General features: G+C 39.3%; 2 protein-coding genes across 6 annotated transcripts in view; one reads left to right on the top strand and one right to left on the bottom strand.

Moving 5' to 3' along the window:
• BBIP1 (BBSome interacting protein 1) overlaps positions 1-15,699 on the top strand; it is a 44,306-nt gene extending 28,607 nt beyond the window's left edge. For 2 of the 3 annotated variants that reach the window (XM_032313891.1, XM_032313890.1), the window contains one exon: positions 14,439-15,699. In XM_032313891.1, the coding sequence (XP_032169782.1) occupies positions 15,005-15,652 (648 nt within the window). In that variant the 5' untranslated portion in view covers positions 14,439-15,004 and the 3' untranslated portion in view covers positions 15,653-15,699. The remainder of the gene's footprint in view (positions 1-14,438) is intronic. The other variant, XR_004278919.1, reaches the window with a different exon arrangement.
• Positions 1-15,874, bottom strand: part of PDCD4 (programmed cell death 4) — a 29,139-nt gene extending 13,265 nt beyond the window's left edge. For 2 of the 3 annotated variants that reach the window (XM_032313887.1, XM_032313889.1), the window contains exons 1-5: positions 15,699-15,796; positions 11,470-11,576; positions 5,481-5,783; positions 3,376-3,470; positions 121-234 (exon numbers count right to left, since the gene is read on the bottom strand). In XM_032313887.1, coding sequence (XP_032169778.1) covers positions 121-234; positions 3,376-3,470; positions 5,481-5,783; positions 11,470-11,512 — 555 coding nt within the window. In that variant the 5' untranslated portion in view covers positions 11,513-11,576; positions 15,699-15,796. Of the gene's footprint in view, positions 1-120; positions 235-3,375; positions 3,471-5,480; positions 5,784-11,469; positions 11,577-15,698 lie in introns of all 3 variants that reach the window. The other variant, XM_032313888.1, reaches the window with a different exon arrangement.
• Positions 15,875-25,081: the final 9,207 nt, after the last annotated feature.

Here is a 25,081-nt window from a genome sequence, read left to right as displayed (position 1 = left end):
ACCAAAGAAAATGCTGAAACTTAATTCATTGATCCAAGATCATTTTGGATCTGATGTTCTGCTTTTAACAGTGTTTTCTTTCCTATATTAAATAAATCATACTTGTAATTTTAAACGTACCGCAACTTCATTAGTATCTCCGTGCTCAAAATATTCCTGTATGATTGGTGTTAAAGTCTTCTCAAATGCTGTTTCATCCAAAGGCAAAACTACAGTTTCATAAACACAGTTCTCCTAGAAGGGAAAGGAGGTAAAGAGTTTATAGATTAATGAACAAAATATTCATATAAACTGAATTTTTTTTCTTTTTTTTCAGAGAGTAAGCAAGCACGGGGTGGGGAGAGGGGAGGGAGGGTCAGAGAGGGGCAGAGAGAGGAATCTTAAGTAGGCTCCATGCCCAGCAAGACCCTGATGTAGGCCTGATCTCATAACCATGAGATCATGACCTGAGCCGAAATCAAGAGTTGGACATTTAACTGACTAAGCCACCCAGGTGCCCCTAAAATTCTGTATTTTTAATTTTATATTCTGACTTATAATTTAAATATAAATTACATATTTTTATATTCCAACTTAAAAATTAACTATAAAATATAATTTTATGTTTTTAATTTTATATTCTGACTTTATACTCCAACCAATTTTATTTTTTATATATATTTTTTTAAGATTTTATTATCTATTTGACAGAGAGAGAGACCACAAGTAGGCAGAGAGGCAGAGAGAGAGGGGGAAGCAGGGGGCTCGATCCCACGACCTTGGGATCATGACTCGAGCCGCAGGCAGAGGCTTTAACCCACTGAGCCACCCAGGTGCCCCTCCAACCAATTTTTTATTCCACCCTCATTCAGGGCAAGAAAAAGATATGTTACATGTTTTGATCACTGATACTAAAACAGAATCTATGTCACTCTTCTTTTACAAGTCTGAATAAATGAATAACAGAGATTAGAACCATTAACCACAGCAAATATGACTTGCTCCCAAACTCTGATATTTTGTTAATTTTTTATCTCTCTCACAAAACCAATCCTTCATTGACCAAAAAGCTTTAACATGGCTTCCTATAGGTCATACCTAGTATTCTCATTAAAACCTCACTTTAAAAAAAAAATGGACGGTGGTACCTGGGTGGATCAGTCGGTTGAGTGTGTCTACCTTCAGCTCCGATCGTGATCTCATGACCTCGGGGTCCTCGGAATCAAACCCCGCATCTGGCTCCCTGCTCAATGGAGAGATGGCTTCTCCCTCTCAATTTGTTCCCCCCATCCCCCTGCTTGTGTTCTCTCTCAAAGTACTGATAAAAAATAAAATTTAAAAAATGGACTTCATGATTAGTATGGTAACAGAAGTCCTTATATAATAAGAATCAATGTCATAATGACTAAAAAATTCTGTGAGGGTGCCTGGGTGGCTCAGTTGGTTAAGCATCTGCCTTTCGGCTCAGGTCATGATCCCAGCCCGGGTCCTGGGATCAAGTCCCACATCAGGCAATAAGCCTGCTTCTCCCTCTCTCCTCCCCACTCATGTTCTCTCTCTCACTCTCAAGTAAATAAATAAAAGTATTTTTTAAAAATTTTTAAAAAAATAAATTTAAAAATCTCTAAAGAAAAGCAGTATTCAACTAAAATTTCAAAAATGGAAGATTACTCTCAATTTTCTATCCCTTTGTCCTCTGCAAAAACACCCAGAAGGGGTTATATGCACCTTGTGATTAGTTTCTAACAACATACACTTAAAAGACCGTATGTTAAGATTAGAGTATTTTGCAATCATTCTACAGTATCTGAATCCTACATTTTTTCCTGTTCTCGGAAGTACTTCCATGTCCAACAATTAGCTAAAATAGGTAAGTATATACAACCAAATGGAATAAAAACAATATAACATACACCGATAATTTCCTGTCTAAAATTCTCATCACCATGTACTATCTCTTGCAAGACAGTACTTTAAAAAATATGTCGTAATGTCCAGGATTTGTTTCAAAATAATCGGGGGGGGGGGGGGGGAGTTGTGCATGTAGAGTGATACAAAAGAAAAAATAAATGGAGGTACAGGATTAAACAAGATTGACCATGAGTTATTACTCAAGTTGGTAAAGCTGGGAGAGGAGTACAAGCATGTTCATTACACTATCCCACTTTTGTATAAATTAAACATTTTCCATTAAAAAATAAATATATATATGTTCACTATAAAATCTATTAAAAATTTACATTCTCATGGATGAGCCTAAGTGAAATAAGACTGAGGAAGACAAATACCAGAAAATTTCACTCATGTGGAATCGAAAAAAAAAACAAATAAAAAAGAATTAGACCTGTAAACACAGAGAACAAACTGAAAGTTACCAGAGGGGAGGGGCAAGACTGGTGAAGGGGAGTAGGAGATATAGGTAGGCTTCCAGTTATGGAATGTGTAAGTCATTGGAATAAAAGGTACAGCATAAGAAAAACAAAATTTACATTAACATTGAAAAAAGAGGCATGTTCCCAAAATAAAATTTACCACAGAGTTACCATCCTAAATAGTAGTATTTTAAAAGGAGCCTAATATCTACTAACTCTTTAATGATATTCAAAAGAATATATATTCTTCTCAATTATCATTACTATAGAAACTATATTAACAGAATTTATTGAAAAACAGTCTACTTAGGGGTGCCTAAGTGGCTCAGTCAGTTAAGCATCTGACTCAATTTTAGCTCAGGTCATGCTCTCATAGGTCTTGAGTTTGAGTCCCATGGTGGGCTCTGCACTCAGGGAGCCTGCTTGAAGATTCTCTCCCTCTGCTCCTTTCCCAGTCTCTCCCTCTCACAAATAAATATTTTTAAAAAAAACAGTCAACTTGGGGCACCTCAGTGGCTTAGTTGGTTAAGCATCTGCCTTTAGCTCGGGTAATGATCCCAGGGGCCTGAGATCAAGACGACATTGGGCTCCCCGCTCAGCAGGGAATTGGCTTCTCCCTCTGCCCCCACCCCCAACTCTGCCTCAAATAAATAAAACCTAAAAAAAAAAAAATTTAAAAATTCAATTATCCTAAATCTGTAAAGACTATTTTTGACTCATTTCAGAAATGAAATGAAAATTACACATATATCATCAGTTAATTTGATTTCCTAATCCAAAATTTACCTTCAAGTCCAAAAGGACCGAGTATATGTATGATTTAGACATAGATACTAATGTTTGTATATACATACACACGTTATGTGTATATCTATACACACACACATGCTATAAATCATATATACATGATTTGACAGGCACGGAGTATAGATATAGAATGTATAATTTGACAAATGTATGAGTAAACTACAGACAAGAAGTCAAAAAACTTACAGACTAAAAAAATAAAGTGAAACATTGATACCTGGTCATCATCATAGTTAGGATCTTTCACATCTACCTCCTCCACATCATAGACCTGTCCAGGTGTACCCCAGACACCTTTGCCTCCTGCACCACCTGAAAAAGTTTAGAATTTAGAAAAAACACAAAGTTCAGTTCATAAATTTTAACTGAATTTAGATATTCAGATATTAATTAAATAAGTTAAAAAACTGCATTCAATTTCTATGCCAGCTTTTTTTCCAGTTGAATTATACTTTAAACCTCATTTTTTTTTTTTTTGGATCACTGCTTTTTCAGTAGTGATTAGATATTATATATTTTACAACCCATTTCTAAAACATCAAGTTGAAATAGCTTATTAAGTTAAAACTAAAAAGGCAGATGCTTTAAAATGAAAGCAGAAACAAAACAAGATCAGAAAAATATGTGTATCAGGGACTCCAAGGGGTGTGATAATGTAGCTGAGCTCTAAATTTTATTTGACATTTCATAATACCAAAACAAAAAGACGTATTTTGAACCAATAAGATGTGGTATAGGAAAGTCAGTAAGGGAGAAATTACTTAACAAAGAAGCACAGTTTCCACTCTAAGTGTTTCAAAGTCAAATACCCTTTAAATAGAATAGTACACATTAAACTATAGCAATATGCTACAAATAACTAAGCTATTTAAGCATTACCTGCACTGATCATTATTTCTCTGTACCTCTGTTTACAAACTAACCAGCCCAAGTTTAACAATTCCAACTTTCAAAGTGGTTTTTCTACATAAAACTTACTGAAATATTTGTGTAATGCTTAATACATTATATTATTTTTAAGGAACTCCTCAGTATCACCAATTTTTTTGAGGGTTTTTTCTATCAAGACTAGAGCAAAGCAGAATCTGATTATTAGGATTCATTTTGATGTAACCAATGGTTATAAAGCCATTCAACAAAGTAACAGTTTTTGACTGACCACAAAAACATTTAACAAGAATCCTAGGCTATAAATTGAAGTTCACACCATTCAGAAGCTGTGAAATCTTCAAATTATATCAAAATCCTACCACAGACCAAAGCTAACATTCCTCATCAACAAATACTTAAGTATCTACAACTGCTAGTCATTACTCTGATATAGCAGTGAAAAAATAGACCATTACTGGGGTGCCTCGGTTAAGTGTCTACCTTCAGTCAGGTCATGATCCTGGAGTCCTGGGACATCCAGGTCCTCAATGAGCAGGTAGTCTGCTCAAGGATTCTTTCTCCCTCTGCCTCTCCCTCTACTCATGCTCTCTCTCTCTCAAAATAAATAAATATAATCTTAAGAAAAAAAAAAACCAAAAAACAGGATCATTCCACTCCAGTATCCAAGAAAGAATGGGAGAGTACTTGGGGGGCTCCTCACTGGCTTACTTGGTAAAGCATGCAACTCTTGATCTCAGGGTTGCAAGTTTTAGCCCCATGTTAGGTATAGAGATTACTTAAAAAATAAAATCTTTTAATTAAATTGAATGAATGAATGAATGAATGAATGAATGGAAAGAAAGAAAGAAACGAACAAAAGAACGCATGAACTCGGAACCATCTATGAAATCATTAAAATTCTGATTCACTTATTACCAATCCAATATATATTTTTCCTATATTTTTAACAAAGGACATAATTACATTCATTAGATAGTACATATAATGCATTGTTTTTAACTTTTATTTATTAAGTAATCTCTACCTGCCATATGGGGCTCAAACTCATGACTCCAAGATCAAGAGTGACATACTCCACTGACTGAGCCAGCCAGGTCCCCCAGGTAGGATGAATTTCTGACCCTACTTTCAAGCAAAGAGAATACAATGCACAATTCACAACTGTACAAAAAATTCACGTGTATTTTGCTGAAAATAATAAAGTTCTGCTCAAGAAATCTGGAGGAGAAAAATCTCCTCCAGAAAAAAAGCTCAACTTAAAGAAAAAGTGGGATGGTCCTCAGATTATTACTTTGTAAATATATATACAAATCATAAAATCTTACATTATCAATGTTTAAATTTCTCACATTCCTAGAACAAGGAAACCATAGTTTAAGTATCATGCCATATTGTATTCTATTTGCTTCTTTGTACTTGGAATACACCAACCTTTCTTTGGTAGTCCCCTTCCTTTGCCAGATCTGGATCGCCTATCTAGCAACCTTCCCTTTGGACTGGTTGGTACAGTTACTCCACTTCTAAGGGCTTCACTTCCATTATCACTGACTGAATCGCCTCTGCCAGAGTCCCGGGATGAGTTTTTCCTCAGGCGCCTTTTTGCCTTGGCATTAATTCTAGCTTCATTAATGGAGGATGCGGAAATCCAATTTCCATTTATCTCATTTTTTATTTCTTCAGTCCCAGCATTTTCTTCATCACCAGAAAAGAGAGAGTCGCTTAAATTATCAGGATCTTAAAGAGGAAAATGAAGAAAGAAAATTCTACATAAGTACTTTATGTTATACCAGTTATCATCATAAGTTATATTAGGCTGAATCACATGAAATTACTGTTTTTTAGGTAACAGTGACATACTGATAATTTATATGATTTGATCTAATAAATGACAACAAAACAGAATTATTTTCACATTATCACAGAAAGTAAACTAAGTTCATTTTGATGAGCGAAGTTTAATGAAAGCACGTAATCTCCTATGTTTAGAAATAAAATCTATGTTAATATACAACCACAGACGAAACCTTTAGACTTTTATGATCGAAGAGAGTTAAGCAATTGGAAATAGTAAGAAAATACTAACCATCTTGAACAGAAGAAAGATAAACTAATATTTACAGAATTCCTACTTTTATTTATCTGGCACTGTGCTGGATGTTTTGTCCTTTACCCACAAGTTTGAGATCTATTTACTACATAAAAAGATCATAAATACAGATAAGGAAACTAAGGCTGATAGTGTTTAAATAACTTACCAGAAAACTCATTAATTAATTATAGACACTTAGGAAATATTACTAATCCAAAGAGCCTGAAAGGTATTTGACAAATAAATGATCACATATGATTACTGAGCTTAACTGCTAAGGATTCACTGCTTTCAAATGTAAAGCCTGGGGCGGGGAGGGGGATAAAGCTTGCTCTCAAAGCTCTAATTCACTTATCCAAACGACTCATATTACATATCACCTTCTGACAATCTTCCAGACTATGTAAGATTTATACATTATTCCCTGAAAGACAGCAACACATTTGGAGTTTCCAATGGTCCCATTGTATCCTTTAGGATATACTCAAGTTTTATTTCCTCCATAAAAACTTTTCTAACAATTCTAGCCACAATACTACTAATGCCCACACACAGTTCATTTACCACGTAAGAAACAAACCACTTTGTTATTTCTAATTTATGTAGTAGTCTTGCTTTTCCAAGTAAGTCATAAGTCTCAAAAGAGGAACCATGCCTTTATCTATACTTCTCTGTACCCTCAGCACCCAACAGAGCGTAATTCATACTATCAACTCAAATGTCCGTGGAGATCAATGGCATGAATACAGCTGGCTTTGCTTGTAAAACTTCGTAAGTCAGTAAACTGCTGAAATTAGTTCCCCTTGGGCCACAGTTTGGTTCATTATGGCGAACTCAAGTCAGAACTGAATCCCTCAAATGGTTTTACATTTCCTACATGTAATTAAACTGTGTCAAGTCTATGTGTATAGGCTTTAACTTGTTTTAAGATAATATGCTGAAACTGAAAATTTATTAAAACAACCTGTAAGAAAGAGATGTGTTGAAATCTTTGTAATTCTTGACAAAAAGTCTAAAAGTTAAGAACATTGTGGTAATCAAAAAACAAACATTAAGTAGAGTCCAATTACATCATTAGTCTCCTAAATAGTCTTTGTGCCTTCAATCTTCAGACCATTCTCCAAACTGCATGAAAACTGATTTTCTAAAACATGCCTCCATGTTCCCATTGGGTCAAAAGAAAGTTTAAAACTCATTACCTTGTAACTTAAGAGCCTTCATAATCTTGCTCCTGTTTACGTCATCAGTAACTGCTGACCACTCACATTCAAAGGGTCAGAGCTTAGGTTTGTATCACAGGTAGTAATGAAGGGATTAGTTTAGCATAGAAATACAGAATATATTAGGAAAAAAAGAAAGTATAAAATAAAGACCAGCGAAGAAAATGTTACAATAATTTATTCACTAACTGAAAAGATTAAGGGTAAAATTTGGGGATAAATAAGCAAGCAACACTCAAAAAATAAAGAGCTTTTAAACAGAAGCAGCATGAAATGTAGTCTTAAAAATGTAGTCTTAAAAAGTTTTTAGACTAAGGAAGTTAGAGGGTGAGTTTGACACATCATCACAACCATCATCATAAATATACTACAACTACTAGTAGCAGTAACTGTCATAGCAGGAGTGCAACTTCCTTTGTCATTACCATCACTGTTGTTACTACTAGATACCAGGTTCTGTGCCAGGCACTTTACATACATGGTCTTTATCTTTATTTTCACAAAGCTTTATCTTCACAAAGCTCTATAATAAAGCTGTTTATCCTCAATTTACAGACAGAAATGTTTCATGGAAAAATTACATTATCTAAAATGGACTGTGGCCAGGATTCAAATCCACAATTAAATCTCTGATGATTATAACTGTAGAAAATACAGAGCTAGAGCAGAGTAGTGACAGCTAAAGAGACAGGACATGGGAATGATCATAAAGAGAGAAAAGCGGAAGAGTAAGAGGAAGGAGAAAAAAAAAGACCAGAGATCAGACAAGTCAGATGTAATTTCAAGAGAAGGCAGTTGAAGAAAACATTAAACATCTACCTGTAACATACTGCTTTCATTATTCTATAATTACGGAAAACCACTAAACTCCCCCAGATGATAAAGGACTGCAAATTACAATAAAATGCTTTATACTATCACTTGGAGTACTGAAGTATTCAATTTCAATATATTTCTCACAACTGAGTTTCAGCTATTTTAATATCCTTTCAAATATGTTTGTATGACTGCAGCAGAACATATCTAGGTATATTTTATCTATTAGATCTTAAATTTTTAATCCATGTTTCCATCAACTATTTTGTATTTTGCTGTTCATATTTACCTAGTCTTTTTTTTTTTTTTTTTTTTTTTAATATTAATTTGAGAGAAAGAAAGTGCACACACTAGTAGGGGGTGCAAGATGGAAAAGGGGGAGAGATCGTCAAGCAGACTCCCCACTAGCAGAGAGCCCAATGTGGAGCTCAATCCCAGGACCCTGAGATCATGACCTGAGCTGAAATCAAAAGTTGGCCACTTAACCGACTAAGCCATCTAGGTGCCCCGTATTTGCTCAGGTTTCAGGGTTCCATAACCACCACTGATCGGACTTTAAGAAAACCAAAATACAAAAGATAAAAAACCTGAGTACATAATGTGGCGACTTCAAAATTGTTTTCCACTGTGTACTAATTCCCCTTCTAAATTCTTTGACATCTCAGTAGTAACCAATGTAACTCCCAGTATCACAGTAGCAATCAAATTTTCAACTAATGGTCCACTGCCTGACATAATCAGAATTGACAATATTAGCACATTTTCATTTGTTACATACAAAGTAAGTGCTACGAGCATGACATACATATACTATAATCTCATTTAATCCTACTGATAAACCTACAGAGAGGGCATTTATACCCCAGTTTAACACAACCTGAGAAAACTGAAGGTCAGAACAAATAACCTATTTCTCCAAAGAAACAGAGCTGGTCTAAGTAGAAGTTGAAATTAATACACTGGTCTGACTTGAACTATTTGATTCAGGAAGAATTTATAGCAAAGGTCTGTTTAAGGCCCATCCAAGTATTAAAGAACCAGTCCTTTATATTAAGGCAGTTTTAGCCAGAGGCATCATGTCTGTGAGTCACGCTGTCTCACAGAAATATAACGGAAGCCAAACAAGTAATTTTAAAGTTCCTAATATCCATATTAAAAAGAAACAGGAGAAATTAATTTTAATATATTTGATTTAATCTACTGTTCAAGATCTGTTATAGATTTTGAACACAGAGTAGTCAATATAAAAACTTAATGAGGTATTTCATTCATCCTAAGTCTCAAAATCTGGATGCATCTGCACCTACAGTATATCTCATTTCAGACAAGTCACATTTCCAGCGCTCAGTAGTCACACATGGTTAGTAGCTATCACACTGGGCAGTACAGAAAAGAAGCAATTATCTATATGTTAAATATATTCTTAAAATATATTCTTACCAACCCCACTTCAATGAAGCAGGGATATAATGCCTATTTATAACCCTAAAAACAAGTATTCACATAGCTATTGTATACAGCAGCACCAAAATAATCATTAATTATTACAATAATTTTTTTCAACTATAATTTTCTAGCACACTTTAAATCAGGTGTATAAATACAAAATGGCAAAGAGGTTTCAATTTCAAAGTGTCTGTTCAGATCAAAGAAAACTATATAATTTGTACACAATGAATTAGTCATTGAAAAAATAATACTATTATAGTGTTAAAAAATGAAATATGGGGGCACCCGGGTGGTTCAGTGGGGTAAAGCCTGCTTTCGGATCAGGTCATGATCCCAGGGTCCTGGGATCGAGCCCCGCATTGGGCTCTCTGCTCAACAGGGAGCCTGCTTCCTCCTCTCTCTCTGCCTGCCTCTCCGCCTACTTAAGATCTGTGTCTGTGGATCTACTTAAGATCTGTATCTGTCAAATAAATAAATAAAATCTTTTAAAAAATGAAATATGATAAAATATACCAATAGGAAAAGCTCTCACCATTCAGGATACTTCAAAATCCTATATAAGATTTTTCTGAAAGTTATAAATACATTTTAAGTTTTCTGAAGTTACTCAACATTTAAACCTCTATTCCACAGAATTTTTTTTTTTTTTTAAGATTTATTTGACAGAGATCATAAGTAGGCAGAGAGAGAGGAAGGGAAACAGGCTAGCAGGGAGCCTGATGTGGGGCTTGATCCTAGGACCCTGGGATCATGACCTGAGCTGAAGGCAGAGGGTTTAACCCACTGAGCCACCCAGATGCCCCCCACGAAACTATTTTTATGATAAGGTGCTAAATGAAGCACCATGGAAAATCAAGAAAAATATTATAGATAATATAACATGTAAATTATTAATTATGAAGGAGATCGATCTCTTTCCTAATTAATGGCTCATGGGTTAAGCCTCTGCCTTCGGCTCAGGTCATGATCTCAGGGTCCTGGGATCGAGCCCCGCATCGGGCTCAGCAGGGATCTTGCTTCCTCCTCTCTCTCTGCCTGCCTCTGCCTACTTGTGATCGCTGTCAAATAAATAAAATCTTAAAAAAAAAAAAAAAAAGGAAAGAGATTGAAACACCAGTAATAGTTTGTATTATAGAAATCACTAGCTCATTTGAAAATATCAGTGAACAGGTTTACTATTCTTCTCCATTCTGTACCTTACAGTTTATTATAAAAAGTGGAGAATAAGAGTGTATGGAATGTGAAAGGATGGGCAGAAAGATAAGGACATGTGAAGAATTTCCATAAAAATAAGAACCACAGGAGCACCTGAGTGGCTCAGGTCATGCAAGAGCTCAGGGTCCTGGGATGAAGCCCCACATCGGGCTCCTTCTTCAGCAAGGAGTCTGCTTCTCCCTCTTCCTCTGCCCCCTCCCCCAGCTTGTTCTCTCCCTCTCAAGTAAATAAATATTTAAATAAAAAAAAATCCCAAACTTGATTTTAAAAATAATATAACTCACTTTCTTGTAGCATGAATAAGATGGTTTGGGTTTTTTTTTTTAAGATTTTATTTATTTATTTGACAGACAGAGATCACAAGTAGGCAGAGAGGCAGGCAGAGAGAGAGGAGGAAGCAGGCCCCCTGCTGAGCAGAGAGCCCGATGCGGGACTCGATGTGGAACTCGATCCCAGGACCCTGAGATCATGACCTGAGCAGAAGGCAGCAGCTCAACCCACTGAGCCACCCAGGTGCCCAATAAGATGGTTTTAAAGTAAAAAGATGGTTTTAATACTATGTTTTCATAAAATTTTGTAGGACCTCAAATATGCTCACAATACAGTCAAGGTTCAAAATAGTCTTGCTTACCTGCGGGGTTTACATTCAGTATTTGCTCATTTTCTACATCCATAGTTCCTTAATGTCACGTGCACTGATTATATTACTAATGGAAGTCTTCCCTTGGGATCTATTTCCTTAAAAAGAAAAAAGTTTCAGTATCTTCCAAACTGATATAATTAATAAATTGAATTTACTTAATCACTGTAAAAAAAAATCAGCACATAATTTCATTTTTTGAAAAAGAGTTCTCTTTATTTTGAAAAATAGTTTACCACTATTAATATTTGGCTTCAATCTTCCTGACAAGTGTACCTCTGTCAAAAAAAAAAAAAAAAAACTCACAAAAAAAACCATGTTTCTGAGTGTGCCAAAGCATCCCTTTAACTTGGAAGTAAAATTAAAGCAGTATATACATACTCCAAATTTTTTAGGACTACCAGGCTTCATAATTAATCTGATATAAATTAATACTGGAAAATTCACTACAAATGAATTTTAAGAACTACTACAAAATGCAAGCAACAGCTTTAATCAAGCATATGACATGACTGTGTTATTTTTTCACATTGTAACATATCTGAAGGCAGACAGGTCTGCCATTTCTAGGTGTCCATAATTATAGTTCTAAGACTTTGAGATTGGGAGAAATTTTTGTAAATGTTTTCTACAATGAGAATTATTATTTTCATAATCTAAAAAACCCACTTTTTTTTTAATTTAAAGAAAATCTGAAGATTTTATATTTGAATAATCTCTACACCCAATATGGGGCTCAAATTTATAACCCTGATATCAGGAGTTGCATCCTCTACACACTGAGCCAGCCAGATGCCTCCCCCATTCTCTTTAAAAAATAAAAAGTAAACAACAAAAAAACTTGCCTTCAAAAAATAAATAAGTACAATGACATTAGCATCTCAGTATTATAGACCTCAGTTCTAAAATGGCTTAAAAATTACTAATGTTGAAGGTTTTGATGAAATCAGTTACCTCTTATTTAACTTAGTGATATAAATCTGTTACTTGAAAGACTATCAAAATATATTTTCATGGAAACTATTACCAGAAGGTGTAACCAAATGATTTTAGAATCTCTCTGCAAGTATTTTTAAAATGGTGGCTTACAGTACTTAACCACTGATCTGTTCACATCATATTGGTTCTATATAAGCCTTCCCAATAATTTCACTAGCAATATGCTTTCAAGATCTAAAATGCACAAATTAATGAAAATGACTAACAAACTAATTGCAGAAAAGCATACATTTATCATAAAACAACCTATTTTTAAATGTCATTTCATTAGTATCAATAAATATAAATAAATTAACAATTATATTAATACAAATTATAAATTAATAAAATTATTTAATAATAATAATATGTGGTGCCTTCTGGGACTCAACTTTTTTTTTTTTTTAAGTAAACTCTAGGCCCAGTGTGGGCCTCGAACTCATGACTCTGAAATTGAGTCACATGCTCCACAGACTGAGCCAGCTAGGCACCCCTCACCTAACTTTTAAATTCCTTAATATTTACTATTTTAAGATCTAAAAGGTTTATAGTCCTTTGATCTAGAAAAGGGTATTATTTTGTAAAACAAAAATATACACACCTTAATGCTAACCATGATAAAACTTAATAAGGCATAATCCTTAGGCTACCAGGATGCTATCATACCACTTCAGAAGTTAAGAAAATGGTGAGATTATTCTAATTCTACTTAAAATACACAGACTTATGTAATTCTATATAATGACTTTTCAATATCATAATTCCCATCAACTCTGGATTTAGGGGAAAAAATTACCGTTAAAGATATGCATATAGAGATTTATATAAATATATAAGCAAAAATAGTTTGGAAACCTAGGCACTTGGTGTTTTTCATGTCTGAAAATGCCATATGTTTCATTTTATAAGAGTTACATATTTTAGGACAGTGAAAATGTCTTATGATGTGTGTATGAGCTTTTTAAACTAGAATTACATTGAAGTCTGTCAATACTTTCTGCAGAACCTAGCTACTGAAGGAAATGAAATTATTTTAACTGGTGTTTATAAAGCCTTTTATACTTTACAGAGAATTTTATAGGCATTATTTCAGGTCCGTCTCAAAACAACCTTGACCTATTTACTCTGCACACAACTAAAATTCAGAGAAGGTAGATGATCTGTCCAAAGACAGTGCTCAGTGGAAAAACCAGAACCCAGACCTTCTCAATCCAGTACTGCTTGCACAAGTTCAATACAAGATTTTAATATCCCACAAGAAGATTCTGTTTTAGGGCTAACAGACAGAAGCTTATTAAAACACAGACTCTTACTGTTTTATCAAATCTTTAAATATTACTTTCCAAACACTAAAAATAATATTTTAAACTATTACACAAAAGACATTCAGTTGGGCAAAGAAAATTATTAAGTATGACTATTATCTAGAACTTACCATATTTGTTTTTATTTAGTAATCCTAACTGGGGGGGGGGGCTGTCTGTGTCTTTAGGCAATGATAAAGCAATCAAGAACTCAGTCACACTTGATAGCAACACAGACATTTTAAGAATTTAGAGAAAGATAAAGACACATTGCATGTTTTTCCTTTCCTCAAAGTAATGGAGCTTTTTTCCAGTTTACTCCACAATCCGTAAGATTTTTGCCCCACACTTAACAAACTACATAAAGCAAAAATTCTAAATGCCACATCCTTGAAACGAAATAATAAAATTTTCCATAAGAAAACAAAAGCATTCATAGAAGTTTGACAAAATTAAGGCTAACATTAAACAGTTTTCATTTCTTCAATGGGTTTTACAGAAACCTACAACCAGAAACATTCAAATGCCATGACATTCCCCAGGAGATAGAACCTCCCCTTCCCACCAGCCCCCACCCCAAAAATCTATTTCCTGAAATAGACCTCATAAACCACTCTGACAGTTTCTAGTCAAGTTTAGGCCATATGTTAACCAGAAAATTACTTGTTTTCATTCCAGGGCTACAATACAGCTAATTAGCAACTTAAAAATCAGCTGAAAGTATTCAACCACGATGATGTAAAAGCTGCGCAGAAGACCTCAAAGTGTCATTTATTTTTGCACACCAGCAACTATTTTTCTTTTCATTACTACGACAGGAGATCCAATCAAAATATAATTCAAAGATCGCTGCTGAAATAGTAAGGAATTTAAGACACCTATAATGAAGGAAAGTTAAGGGCATAAATACCAATAATGGAACTTAAAACGCATGTGCAGTGCTCCCCTTTTAGAAAAGTATACGGTGGTTTCTAAGAAAACTTAAATTAGTAAGAATGCCAAAATTCTAAAACAGCAGTAAAAATACAAGTAAAAACAGGCGGTGGCTTTTTGTTCACACGAAGCTGCATTTCTGATCGTTTTAATCATTGCAGATACTGCCCGGCTGCTGGTCACACAGCCAGTCCTCACACGGGTATGCGAGACGCGAGAGACCGACTTCTGCAGTTTTCGAAGCTCGGGGCGGGGAGGGGGTGGGGGGTACAGGACCCCTCCCCGTGTGCACTGCAGCACCGAATCGACGGATGCAGCAGACACGGCCTGCGTTTCACAGAAAGAGGGCTCCCTTCCTGTCTTTGTTGTCCCTGGGAGATTTTCACTTAAACCAAAAAAGCGACCCTTCGCCCGAAGTCCGCGCAGGGCCGGGGAGACCGGCACGTGTCCGCCTCCCAGCGGCCCCTCCCGCCGCGGCTGGCCTTCCTCCCCGCCGCGGGCGCAGGCCGGGACCCCGCGGGCCCCAGTCCAGGCCGGCCCCGGGGGATGCCGGACCAGAGCGGCCGGGCCTGGGCTCCGGAGCGCGGGCCCGGGGTCTGGGAACGCTGGGCCGGGGTCCTCCAGGGAGACCAGGAGGGCGGGGAGGGCGCGAACCTTCCTCACAGGATTTCAGTCACGCCAGAAACACGCCTCCCAACGTCCCCCCTCCAAGTAAAAATGAGAACTCGGCCTCGGCGCGGACGAGGAGCAGCCCCTCGCTGGCGAGCGCCCCGCGCACTCTGCTCAGCCCCGAGAGGGTCCCGGAGGGGGCGGGCCCGCGCCGCCGCGCTCCGGGCCTCGGCCCGGGAGGGAACCGGAGCCCGCCCTCCGCATCCCGGGGCGTTGGGCAGCCGCGGCCCGCCTGCGGGGCTCCGAGGAGGAGGCCGGACCCCCGCCCACCCGGGCCGGCCCTGACCTGACCCGGCCGCGGTCTCGGGCCCCCTCCCCCTCCCAACGTGCGGCTGCCTCGGAGGAGAGACGGGGGCTGAGGGAGAGAGTGCAGTCGTTCTGAGCGTGCGAGCCGCCCCGCTGGTACTGACCCCTCGGGCCGCCGCCGTCGCCACTGCTCGCCCAGGTCCCCGGTCCGCCGGCCGAGACCCGCTGCTCAGCCTCTGCCGCCGCCTCAGAGCGTCTCAGCCCCCTCTCGCTCTGTTTGTTTTTGTTTTGTTCTACCCAGTAACACGGGGGCGAGAGAGCGGCGTTTATTGGCCGAAGTGGGGAGGCCCGCTGGCCAATCGCGGCGGTGGAGTGGGAGCTGAGGAGGAAAAAGGGAGGGAAGTGAAACGTGGAAAGCTGAGTAGGGGCGCCGGAAGGCGCATGCGCTTCGGGGTCCTGGAACTGGCTGGCGTGGGAGACCGGCGGGAAGCTGGGGGCGGGAGGTTGGGAGGCGTGGCAGGATGGAAGCGTCGGCGAAAGGACTGTGCTTTGGGGTGAGGACCGGGCTGAGGCTGCCTTGACCAGCTCACTCCCAACTCTCACAGAGCAGTCAGCGATCCCGGCTAAATGTTGGGCTTCTGGAGGGTCCCTTTCCTCCATTTCCAGATGCTCCTCAAGCGAACACCCTTAATCTCTACAGTTGCTTCTCCCGCGGGTCCTCTTCGCTCCTTGGCTCCTACTGTGTACACTAAGAACTTTATCTCAGTGAATGCCCGCATCCCTTGAAGATAGAAATCACCCCCATTTCATATATGAAGAAACAAACACTCAAAAACTCTTTGAAGTCCCTGTGCTAATCATGACTAGTTAGGCTGCTGGGATTCAAACTCCCACAGCCCCGCTCCGGGGCCGGGGTTCTCAATCATGGCGGTAACTTCTTGATTGAAACCTGTATCCCGCCTGGCTGTTGTTGGTGTCTCTCCTCTTGGTTGCATTCTCTTTGGCTTCTCTTGTGTTCTAATTCTTCCTCCTTCCCTATCCCCTGAGGAAATGACCAGAACCTTCTGCTGTCTGTTCTCTCGGGAAAGGGTTCAGCCATTATCTCCGGACAGATTTTCTGATTGTCTGATGTGCAACACCTAAATGGTCTGTTGGTCTTTTGGCAACCAAACTGCCTCCACCCCCACCGGGGAGCTCCTTCCCCTGACTTAACCCCTTTCTGCCCAGTCACCCTGCCTGAAAGTCATCTCTAATGGTATTATTTCTCTGAACAACAACAAAAACCCCTTTCAGTAGCTTCCCGTTGCCTGCCTGGAGCCCCAGCGCCTCAGCCAGGCAGTCAAGGCCCCATGGTGTGGTTTTCTGGCCTTTCTGACTTTCAAGACTTTCTGACCATGTCTCCACAATCTCCCAATCCACACACGTCCTTGGCTGGAACCCACTTGGACCTCTCACTGTTCCATATGCTTCCCCACCTCCTGAGGGTTCTTTATCATATCACCTTGAAATGCCTCTCTATCCCCCATCTCTGCCTGGTACAATCCTAGCCATGCTTCGTGGCTCAACCCCACAGGCCTTCTTGAGCCTCCTGACTTCAGGTGAATTTCCTGTCTCCTGATTCCCCCCAGTAATGACTTTTACCTCGGGGGATATTGAAACATTCTGCCTAGCATTATGTTATTTGAGTCCCTGTCCTAACTCTCCTCCCCATTAAACTGTCACCTTGTCAAAGGCAAGATTCCTGTCTTACTCATCTGTTATCATAGTGGGTCTTAAGAAGGTGCCGTGCACATTTCCTGTACTGGTGCAATAAAGAAAGGTACCCTGATCTGAGTTCACAAAGTTTCTCAGCATTTCCTGCTTATTCCAACCTCCTGGGCAAGAGCCTCTTGGCATGTCCAGCATCTGAATTAGCCTTATGACTCACTTTTACTTTTTAAAAACAGAGCTTCCTGGTCACTCAGTTTTGTTTTGTTTTGTTTTGTTTTTGTTTTCTCCATCACCTGCAGCTGTCTCCTTTCTTTTCTCTGCCAGGCCTCATGGCTCCCCCCAACTGAGCAGTAACTGCTGGCTCCTTTTTTTCACCCATCCCCCTTTCTCCACATTTTTCCCTTTTCTCACTCCTTTGCAATTCTTGATTCTTTCCTTCCTCCTCCCTGCCACCAACCTTCTCTGACTTTTGCTGAGTTCTTTCCTTCCTTCCTTCATTCATTAATACACTTATTAAGCACCTATGGCATATGCAGGCTGCAACGGGCAAGCACCCCAAGATCTATGAAATAATAAAAGAGTGGAATATGATTACCCATGTTTAAAAGCAGCTAAAAGAACCTAAAGCTTTTAGCAAATTATCCCAAAAGAACCCATTATGGAGTAAAATGTTCATATCTTTTTTACCCATCTTCTTTATACATGATGTTTGGTGTTCCAGGACCCACCTTCGAGAATCCTCCTCTAGCTGGTTGTGGCTGACCAGTTTAAACCAGGCAAAAAAGAAATGGGATCCTAGTCCTAGTCCCCCCACTAGCTACCTGTAAGAACTTCAACCACTCTCAGGATCTCTGTTTTGTCACCAGTAAAATTCAAAAACCAGGTTCACTTAATAGTTCCCAAGGTATTTTCCAAAGAACATTAATTTTGTGGGACTTTAATGGATATCACGAGAAATATTGGAAGGGACGTAATCAAACCAACTTGGAAAGAAATTGTTTTAACAAAGTTAAAGCTGGTTTTGGTGGGGGGCAACTCTTCTCAGTATTTTTAATAACTAATGAGTCTTGAACATCTTGAGAGACCAGAGTAGAAAGCTAAGTAACATTCCCCAACCTATTTAAACACAGAGCTTTTTTCCCCCAAGATACCCCAGAAGCAGTGTTACTTAGAGACCAGTTTGGGAAATATAGATGACAGCCACTATCATCAACATTCCTTCCAGATGTATTAAACACTGGCCACCTGCGCCTTTGCTAAACATTAAAAAATAAGAAGCTGAAAAATGGAAAATTATCCAAGTGTCAGGAATTTTTCCTCATCAAATCAATCCGCAAATATTTATTATGTGCCTATTCTGTGAAAAACACAGAGCTGATCCAGCTGTGTTCTTGGCAAAAGTCATTATGTTCTACCTTAGGGTAAGTAGTATCTGTAGCTTCCCAGGCTTCTGGGCCACAATGGGCACTTTCATTTCACATTATAATTGCTCACAACCCGACTTTCTGTTTCCTAAAGCCCTGTGCTTATGGGCTTATGTTAACTTAGGTGTTGGATGAGAGAAAAGGAGGAAGCCCTTCATCTTAACTCATTCTGTCCAGAATGATGGAAGTTCAACTTTTATTTCAAGAATGACCCATTCCAACTTAGGATAGGATGGGCCATCACTGTTGCCAAGGATGAGACAACTGTTCAGAGGTGGCAACAGAGGCTGTGCTGGGTGATCAGGTTCACATACATGATGTCTCTCCTCTTCCCAGTACCCCTCAGGTTTAAGCATTATTGATTCCTCAAGGGACACCAAGAGTGTTTAATTTGTTAGGGTGTATGGAGGTGTGAGGGTGGAGAGTAGTTTCTAGTTTTTGTCTCTTAAGACGGGTTACTGTGTCTCTAGCTAGCTATGTTGCCCCTCTGGGTAGATTGAATGCCTCAGTCTTGCACCATCAAAGAAGGAGTTGGCCCCTGCAGCAAGTCTTTAAGGAGTCATTCCAGTTCTGACACCATGATGCTGGGCAAGGCCCTGGGAGGGCACCACTGGAGTCCTGGTAGCAGGGGACCAGACATGAGAGGGTTTGCCACTGGTAACAGGGAAGAACTAATCACCAGGTGTGGACAGAGGAAATGTCATTCTCAGCCTAGGGGCTTTCTCTAAATACAAAGCTCAGGTAATATCCCTTTCTGGCACCCCAAAGGCAACACTAAAGGCTGAAGTAGTGTTGGGAATACTGATGAGTGAATGTCAGTGAAGACTTGGAAACACGCACGTGCTAGGCGAAAGACAAGCTCCTCAAATTGCCATTATTGCCCTTGGAACTTTCAAGGCTTTTTCATTCTCTGGGCAAACCCCTGTCTGAGAACACAAGTTTGTTAGTAAACTCTGTTCATGCCCTTGCATAAGATCTCTAAGAAGCCATCTCTCTCTGGGGACAGATGGAAGCCTTAGCCCACTTCCTTAAGAAGAACTTTCAGATAGCACTATCATTTGCAACAACATCTCCCTGAGCTGACATCTGCCTCCTAGGTCATCAAACCAAGGGCTGAATTTTGGGACTTCCTATAAGGCACTGGATTGTTCTTTAATAGGAATGGTAGAAGACTAGAGAAAGACAGGCTTCTACTCTGAAGAAAGAGAGTTGCATAAAGAATTCTAAGGATGATGATGATAACTGACATTTGTATTATGTTTTAAGGCTCAACAAGCTTTTCACATACACTTTTACCCCATCTTTATGAGTGGTCAAACAGATCTTACTGTCCCTGTTTTAAAGATGAGGAAAATGGGGCTTGAGTGGGTCACTGGTAATCAAAGGACTTTTATAATAAGGGAAATGTGGGTATCCCTAATCCAAAGCCTTCACTTACCAACAGAGACCCCAAGAACTTAAGTGAGTTGCTCAGAGCCACACAGCTAGTTAGTAGCAGAGGCAGAGTGTGAATGAGTTCTCAGTGTCAATTACACAGTACCTAGGCCTCTACTGGATTCTTTCTGCCACTCAACTTTGAGTCTCTCGAATGAAAGTTAAATGTCTTAGCCATTTCTGGTCCCCATCCCCCACAGAGCCTCCTACTATCATGGGAGTCCATTTAAGGTTGGAGAAGTGAAGAAGGAGGGGGAGTGGTGGTACGGGAGGCTTAGTATGATATTTAGAAGCTGTTGACGGGGTCATTTTCAAGAATCTCTTTTCTAGACTAAAAAAATATAGACTAATGTGAAGCATGGCACAAAGAAGTAGATGCAATATTTTTAAATAGTATGTACCAAGAAAAGCTAATAAGGTTTTACTTCCCCAATTCAAGTTTCAAGAGGTTTTCTTAGTGCATTCATCTCTGTGTCCTTCCCCCAACCCCCCCCCCCCCAATCCCCACACCAAATCACTCCTGCCACCTTAGGGTGTAGAAACAAGCTAAATTAGGGTCCAGGAATTGCAACAGATCATCTTTTCCCCCAAAAGCCCATGTATTTTGACACATCCCCAAACCCAGCCTGCGTTCTAAGCCTATAGAAACTCCAGCTCCTCAGAATTTTGCAATCACAAGACCATTCAGCCAGATGCTTCTCCAGTAGTTCCTACAACTGTCACACCCTGCACCAACTTAATTGTGTTGAGTCAGTGTAGAGAAGCACCTCTCAATTGTATCTCCAGGGGATTTATTATAATTCTTCTGGAACCTGGGATCCTCAGCTAAGCTGCACACTTGTTGGGATTCATTCTCTCTTCTCCAGTGAGTGCTGAGCTCACAGAAGATGGCATTATGCCTTCCTCCTGTCTGTACTGCACTAGTTTCTGCTCATCTCCCAAAAGAGGCAGTAGAGCACAGGGGCCTCTTGTGGAAATCAAAGACTCTTCATACTGGAAAAAAAGGGGGCTGAATGATCGTGAGTTGTGATTAAGAGAGCCTTAACCACAGGGAAACATAACCAGGGAAGGCTGGAGATGGGTGGAGGGTGGCTCAAGAGGCCAGTGTTGAGTAGACAGAGACACACATAGAAAAGGAAGCTACAGAGGGGAAATAATCAAACCTCTATTTTGGACAAAGTGAAATAGAAGTAGTAGGGCAAGCCAAGGGAGATACTGTTTTGTACTATAAAATGTTTATAAGAAAAATGAAGTTGGCTTCATGGAAGGTCAGAGACAGAAGAAAATCCCAGGAGAGGGTCTAGTGAGGCCAACTTGCTTGAATAAGGATATAAAAACTGAAGCCCAGAGAGGAGCAGAGGTCTGGCCCCAGACAAGTTATAGAGAGCCAAAGTACCTCTAACCTAGTATATGCAACTGCCTTCCTTTTTCTATATGGTGGATCTCTGCATGCATCTCGCCCTTCAGCCTCCACTCGCTCCTCCCACTCTGTCTCTCTCTGTCTCTCTGTCTCTCTGTCTCTCTGTGTGTGTCTCTTTCCAAAAAGGGCAGCATCCAGAAAGAAAAAGAGTGACATTTTACAGCAGCTCCAGGAAATCCCCAAACCCTGCATTTAAAGCAACAGGATAGGCAGCCCTTCGGCCCCATTGACAAAGCCAACATCAAAATAGGAAATAGTGGACAAGGCACCAAGGATCAATAATTCAAAAGAAAGAGAAAAATAACTCCTGAGGGACAACTAAAAGTCTTACCATTACACATTTCTTGTGTGTGTGCATTTGTGTGCATTTTGTTTTTAGACAGTTCTCTTTGAGGGCAATGAATCAAAGGGTCAAGACCATCCTAAAATTTTATACAAATTGTGCTGTGAATATGAATTTTCAGCAAAGGGGCATCTATAACTTTTTTTTAAATAGACCCCCTGAAAGAGTCATGTCCCAGAAAAAAATCAAGAACTTCTGGAATGCAGCATGTTACTATGTTTGGGCCCCTCTACAGAGTTAAGTTTTCCATCAAGAAAGACCAGCAGACTCCTCCGTACGTCAAACCAGGTGCAGAATCAAAATATCTTCAAAGCAACCACAACAGGGAAACAAAGCTAAACAAACTTGGTTTCTGGATAGCAGTCGTCTTAAAAATAGATAAAATGTTATCTTGGGACATCCCAATAGTCATTCCAGTCAGGTATGGCAGACCTTCCATTATGTTGACGTCAATGGGCCAGAAATATACCTGAATCTTCCAACATTTCCTAAGCTAGAGTCATTATTCCAATAGCTATGAGCTTTAAAAACCTCCAATTTATTTAAGAGACAAAACAGTATGTAGTGTCTCTGAAAACATGCTCTGCAGATATTCCATCACAAAAGGATTCTAGGATGAATTAACCTGGGGAAAACACCTCACCATCTCCCCTCTTGGAGGATCACTTAAGAAATGGTGTTTTATTTATTTATTTTTTAAGATTTTATTTATTTATTTGACAGACAGAGATCACGAGTAGAGAAAGAGGAGGAAGCAGGCTCCCTGCTGAGCAGAGAGCCCGATGCGGGGCTCGATCTCAGGACCCTGAGATCATGACCTGAGCTGAATGTAGAGGCCTTAACCCACTGAGCCACCCAGGCACCCAAGAAATGGTGTTTTAAAGACTCTGAGAAATTTGTCATAAATGAATACATTTAATTCTCTTTAATCCAATGTTTACTGGACTTACTTGACCATGGCACTCCTTTTTACATAACATTGATTCACATTTTATGAAATACACCCCAGAAAGCACTTATATAATAGAATGGAACCTGAGCTAGAAGCCAAGAGGCCTGGATTCTACTCCTAGTTCTGCTACTGGATTGTGTGATCAGAAATCTTCTGATTGCTCTGAGAGTGTAGAACGTAAAAGGCCTTCCAGATTCTGTGTTGTGATCTAGCCAATATGATCTCTGTCTGGGTTGGCTGCTGGCCTAAGATCCTGGCTATAACCTTTTTCTATGATTATACTTATTTTTATTCAGGAGCCTGGACAGTACCTGCTACCCTAATAATCCATTGTATCTTAAGCATCCTTTTAAAGTGGGTGGTACAGGCTTCCAGTTATGGAACGAATAAGTTACAGGCATAAAAGACACAGCACAAGGAATAGGGTCGATGGTGTTGTAATAGCATTATATGGCAACAAATAGTAGCTACCCTCATGGTGAGCATGGTGTAGAGAAATGTTCAATCACTATGTTGTACACCTGAAACCAATGTAACATTAAGCGTCAGCCATACCTTAGTTTTTTAAAGAAAAGAGTCCTTTAGAGAGATAAGGTAAATGTCTAGGCACTAGAACAAAATAGAACCAACATTACAAAGTTGCGTCAGTCATAGACCTTACGTAACACAAAGGCAGCTAATGGCCATGTGTGTTTGATGGGACTGTTTTTTTTTTTTAATATTAAAACAGCTGTTAATTTGTTAATGTTACATAAGAAATTTAAGCAAGCTACACTATCTGAAAAAACACAAGTAACGTATTTTAATGTATTTCTTTCTGCCCTCACCTCCCTACTCCCATCTGCCTCATGAATTAAAAATCTAAGAGAAGAAATCACAGAATCCTTCATCCAGAATGTCCAGAATGCTTACATGATGGTTAGATTAATTTTGTCTTCTTACCAAATTTCTCTTTTCTATTTAAAAGAAATTTTTGTAGCATTGATTATTTATCACAAAAAAAAATCAGTAAAAAACTTCAGCATCTTGAAAAACGTTTTCCCCATTCTCACAGCACTATTATATATAGCAAAGAATAAGCAAGAGTAGATTGCTAATCTATATTATAGATTATAACCAGACAGAGTGGTTTGTTTACTCTTCCCGCCCCTTCACATAAGAACTTAAAAAAACAAGCCCACACACAAAAATGTCAGGAAATTTGAGGGACCCTATCCAAACAGCACACAGTTTATTTCAGTGTCAATAATTCACATTTTGTAACAAAGTATATGGATATGATTTCATTTATAGAACTTGCAGTGTCTAAAAGGAAATTAAGACCATCAGATTTGCAGCTTAGAAATTCACATAAAAGAAATATGAAAATATGCTGGGCCTCTGAGAATGTTCTACACTGTATGTGGGTAAGGATTACCATACTTCTTTATTTTGAGGAAGGCAGTTGACTTGAGTTTACACAATTGCACAGCTTCTACTGGATGCTTTTGGGGCTCATTGCTGGTGGAAAGGCTCTTCCCTCTCCTCTTCAGGTATGTTTGAAAGACTGTACATTTTATTTTATTTTGTTTTGTTTTATTTTTTTTTATTTGAGAGACAGAGAGAGCATAAGCAGGGGAGAGGCGGAGGGAGAGGGAGAAGCAGACTCCTCGTTGAACAGGGAGCCTGACATGGGGCTCGATCCCAGGACTCTGAGATCATGACCTGAACCAAAGGCAGTCATTTAACCAACTGAGCCACTCAGGTGCCCCAAGACTGCACTTCTTTGAGCAACACCCTGTCCCTGAGAATTTTTCAATATAACCTTTACATCTTCCCCAGTGCCGCAGTAGTTCTGGTGACGGGGCTGGGTTTTTCTAGAAATTACCCGGCCTCTTTGAAGCCAGCAAGATTTTACTGAACATGACCACATGACCTTAAGAGCAAATGCCTCTTTTCAAAGGACCAAAGTTGTTCCCACAGGCATTATTATCCTCTGGGAGAATCCTCTATCTCAGGGAAAAGGGGTGCTGACTCTAGCTCACTTTCAAAGACGTTTGAGTCTATAACAGCCCTGACGGCAAACTTTCCCAGGGAATACTAGAGGCCTGGGAGCACGTTAAGTACTACCTGTGAAGATCTCAAGCTCTTGCACAATTGGTGGAGAAGAATTAAGGCTACATGTGCGTTCTGCATCCTAGGCGCGGAAGC

This window comes from Mustela erminea, chromosome 14 (genome assembly GCF_009829155.1).
Source record: "Mustela erminea isolate mMusErm1 chromosome 14, mMusErm1.Pri, whole genome shotgun sequence".
Taxonomy (NCBI): domain Eukaryota; kingdom Metazoa; phylum Chordata; class Mammalia; order Carnivora; family Mustelidae; genus Mustela; species Mustela erminea.
Note: the sequence above shows the minus strand (reverse complement) of the source record. Positions and strands in the feature narration are given on the sequence as shown.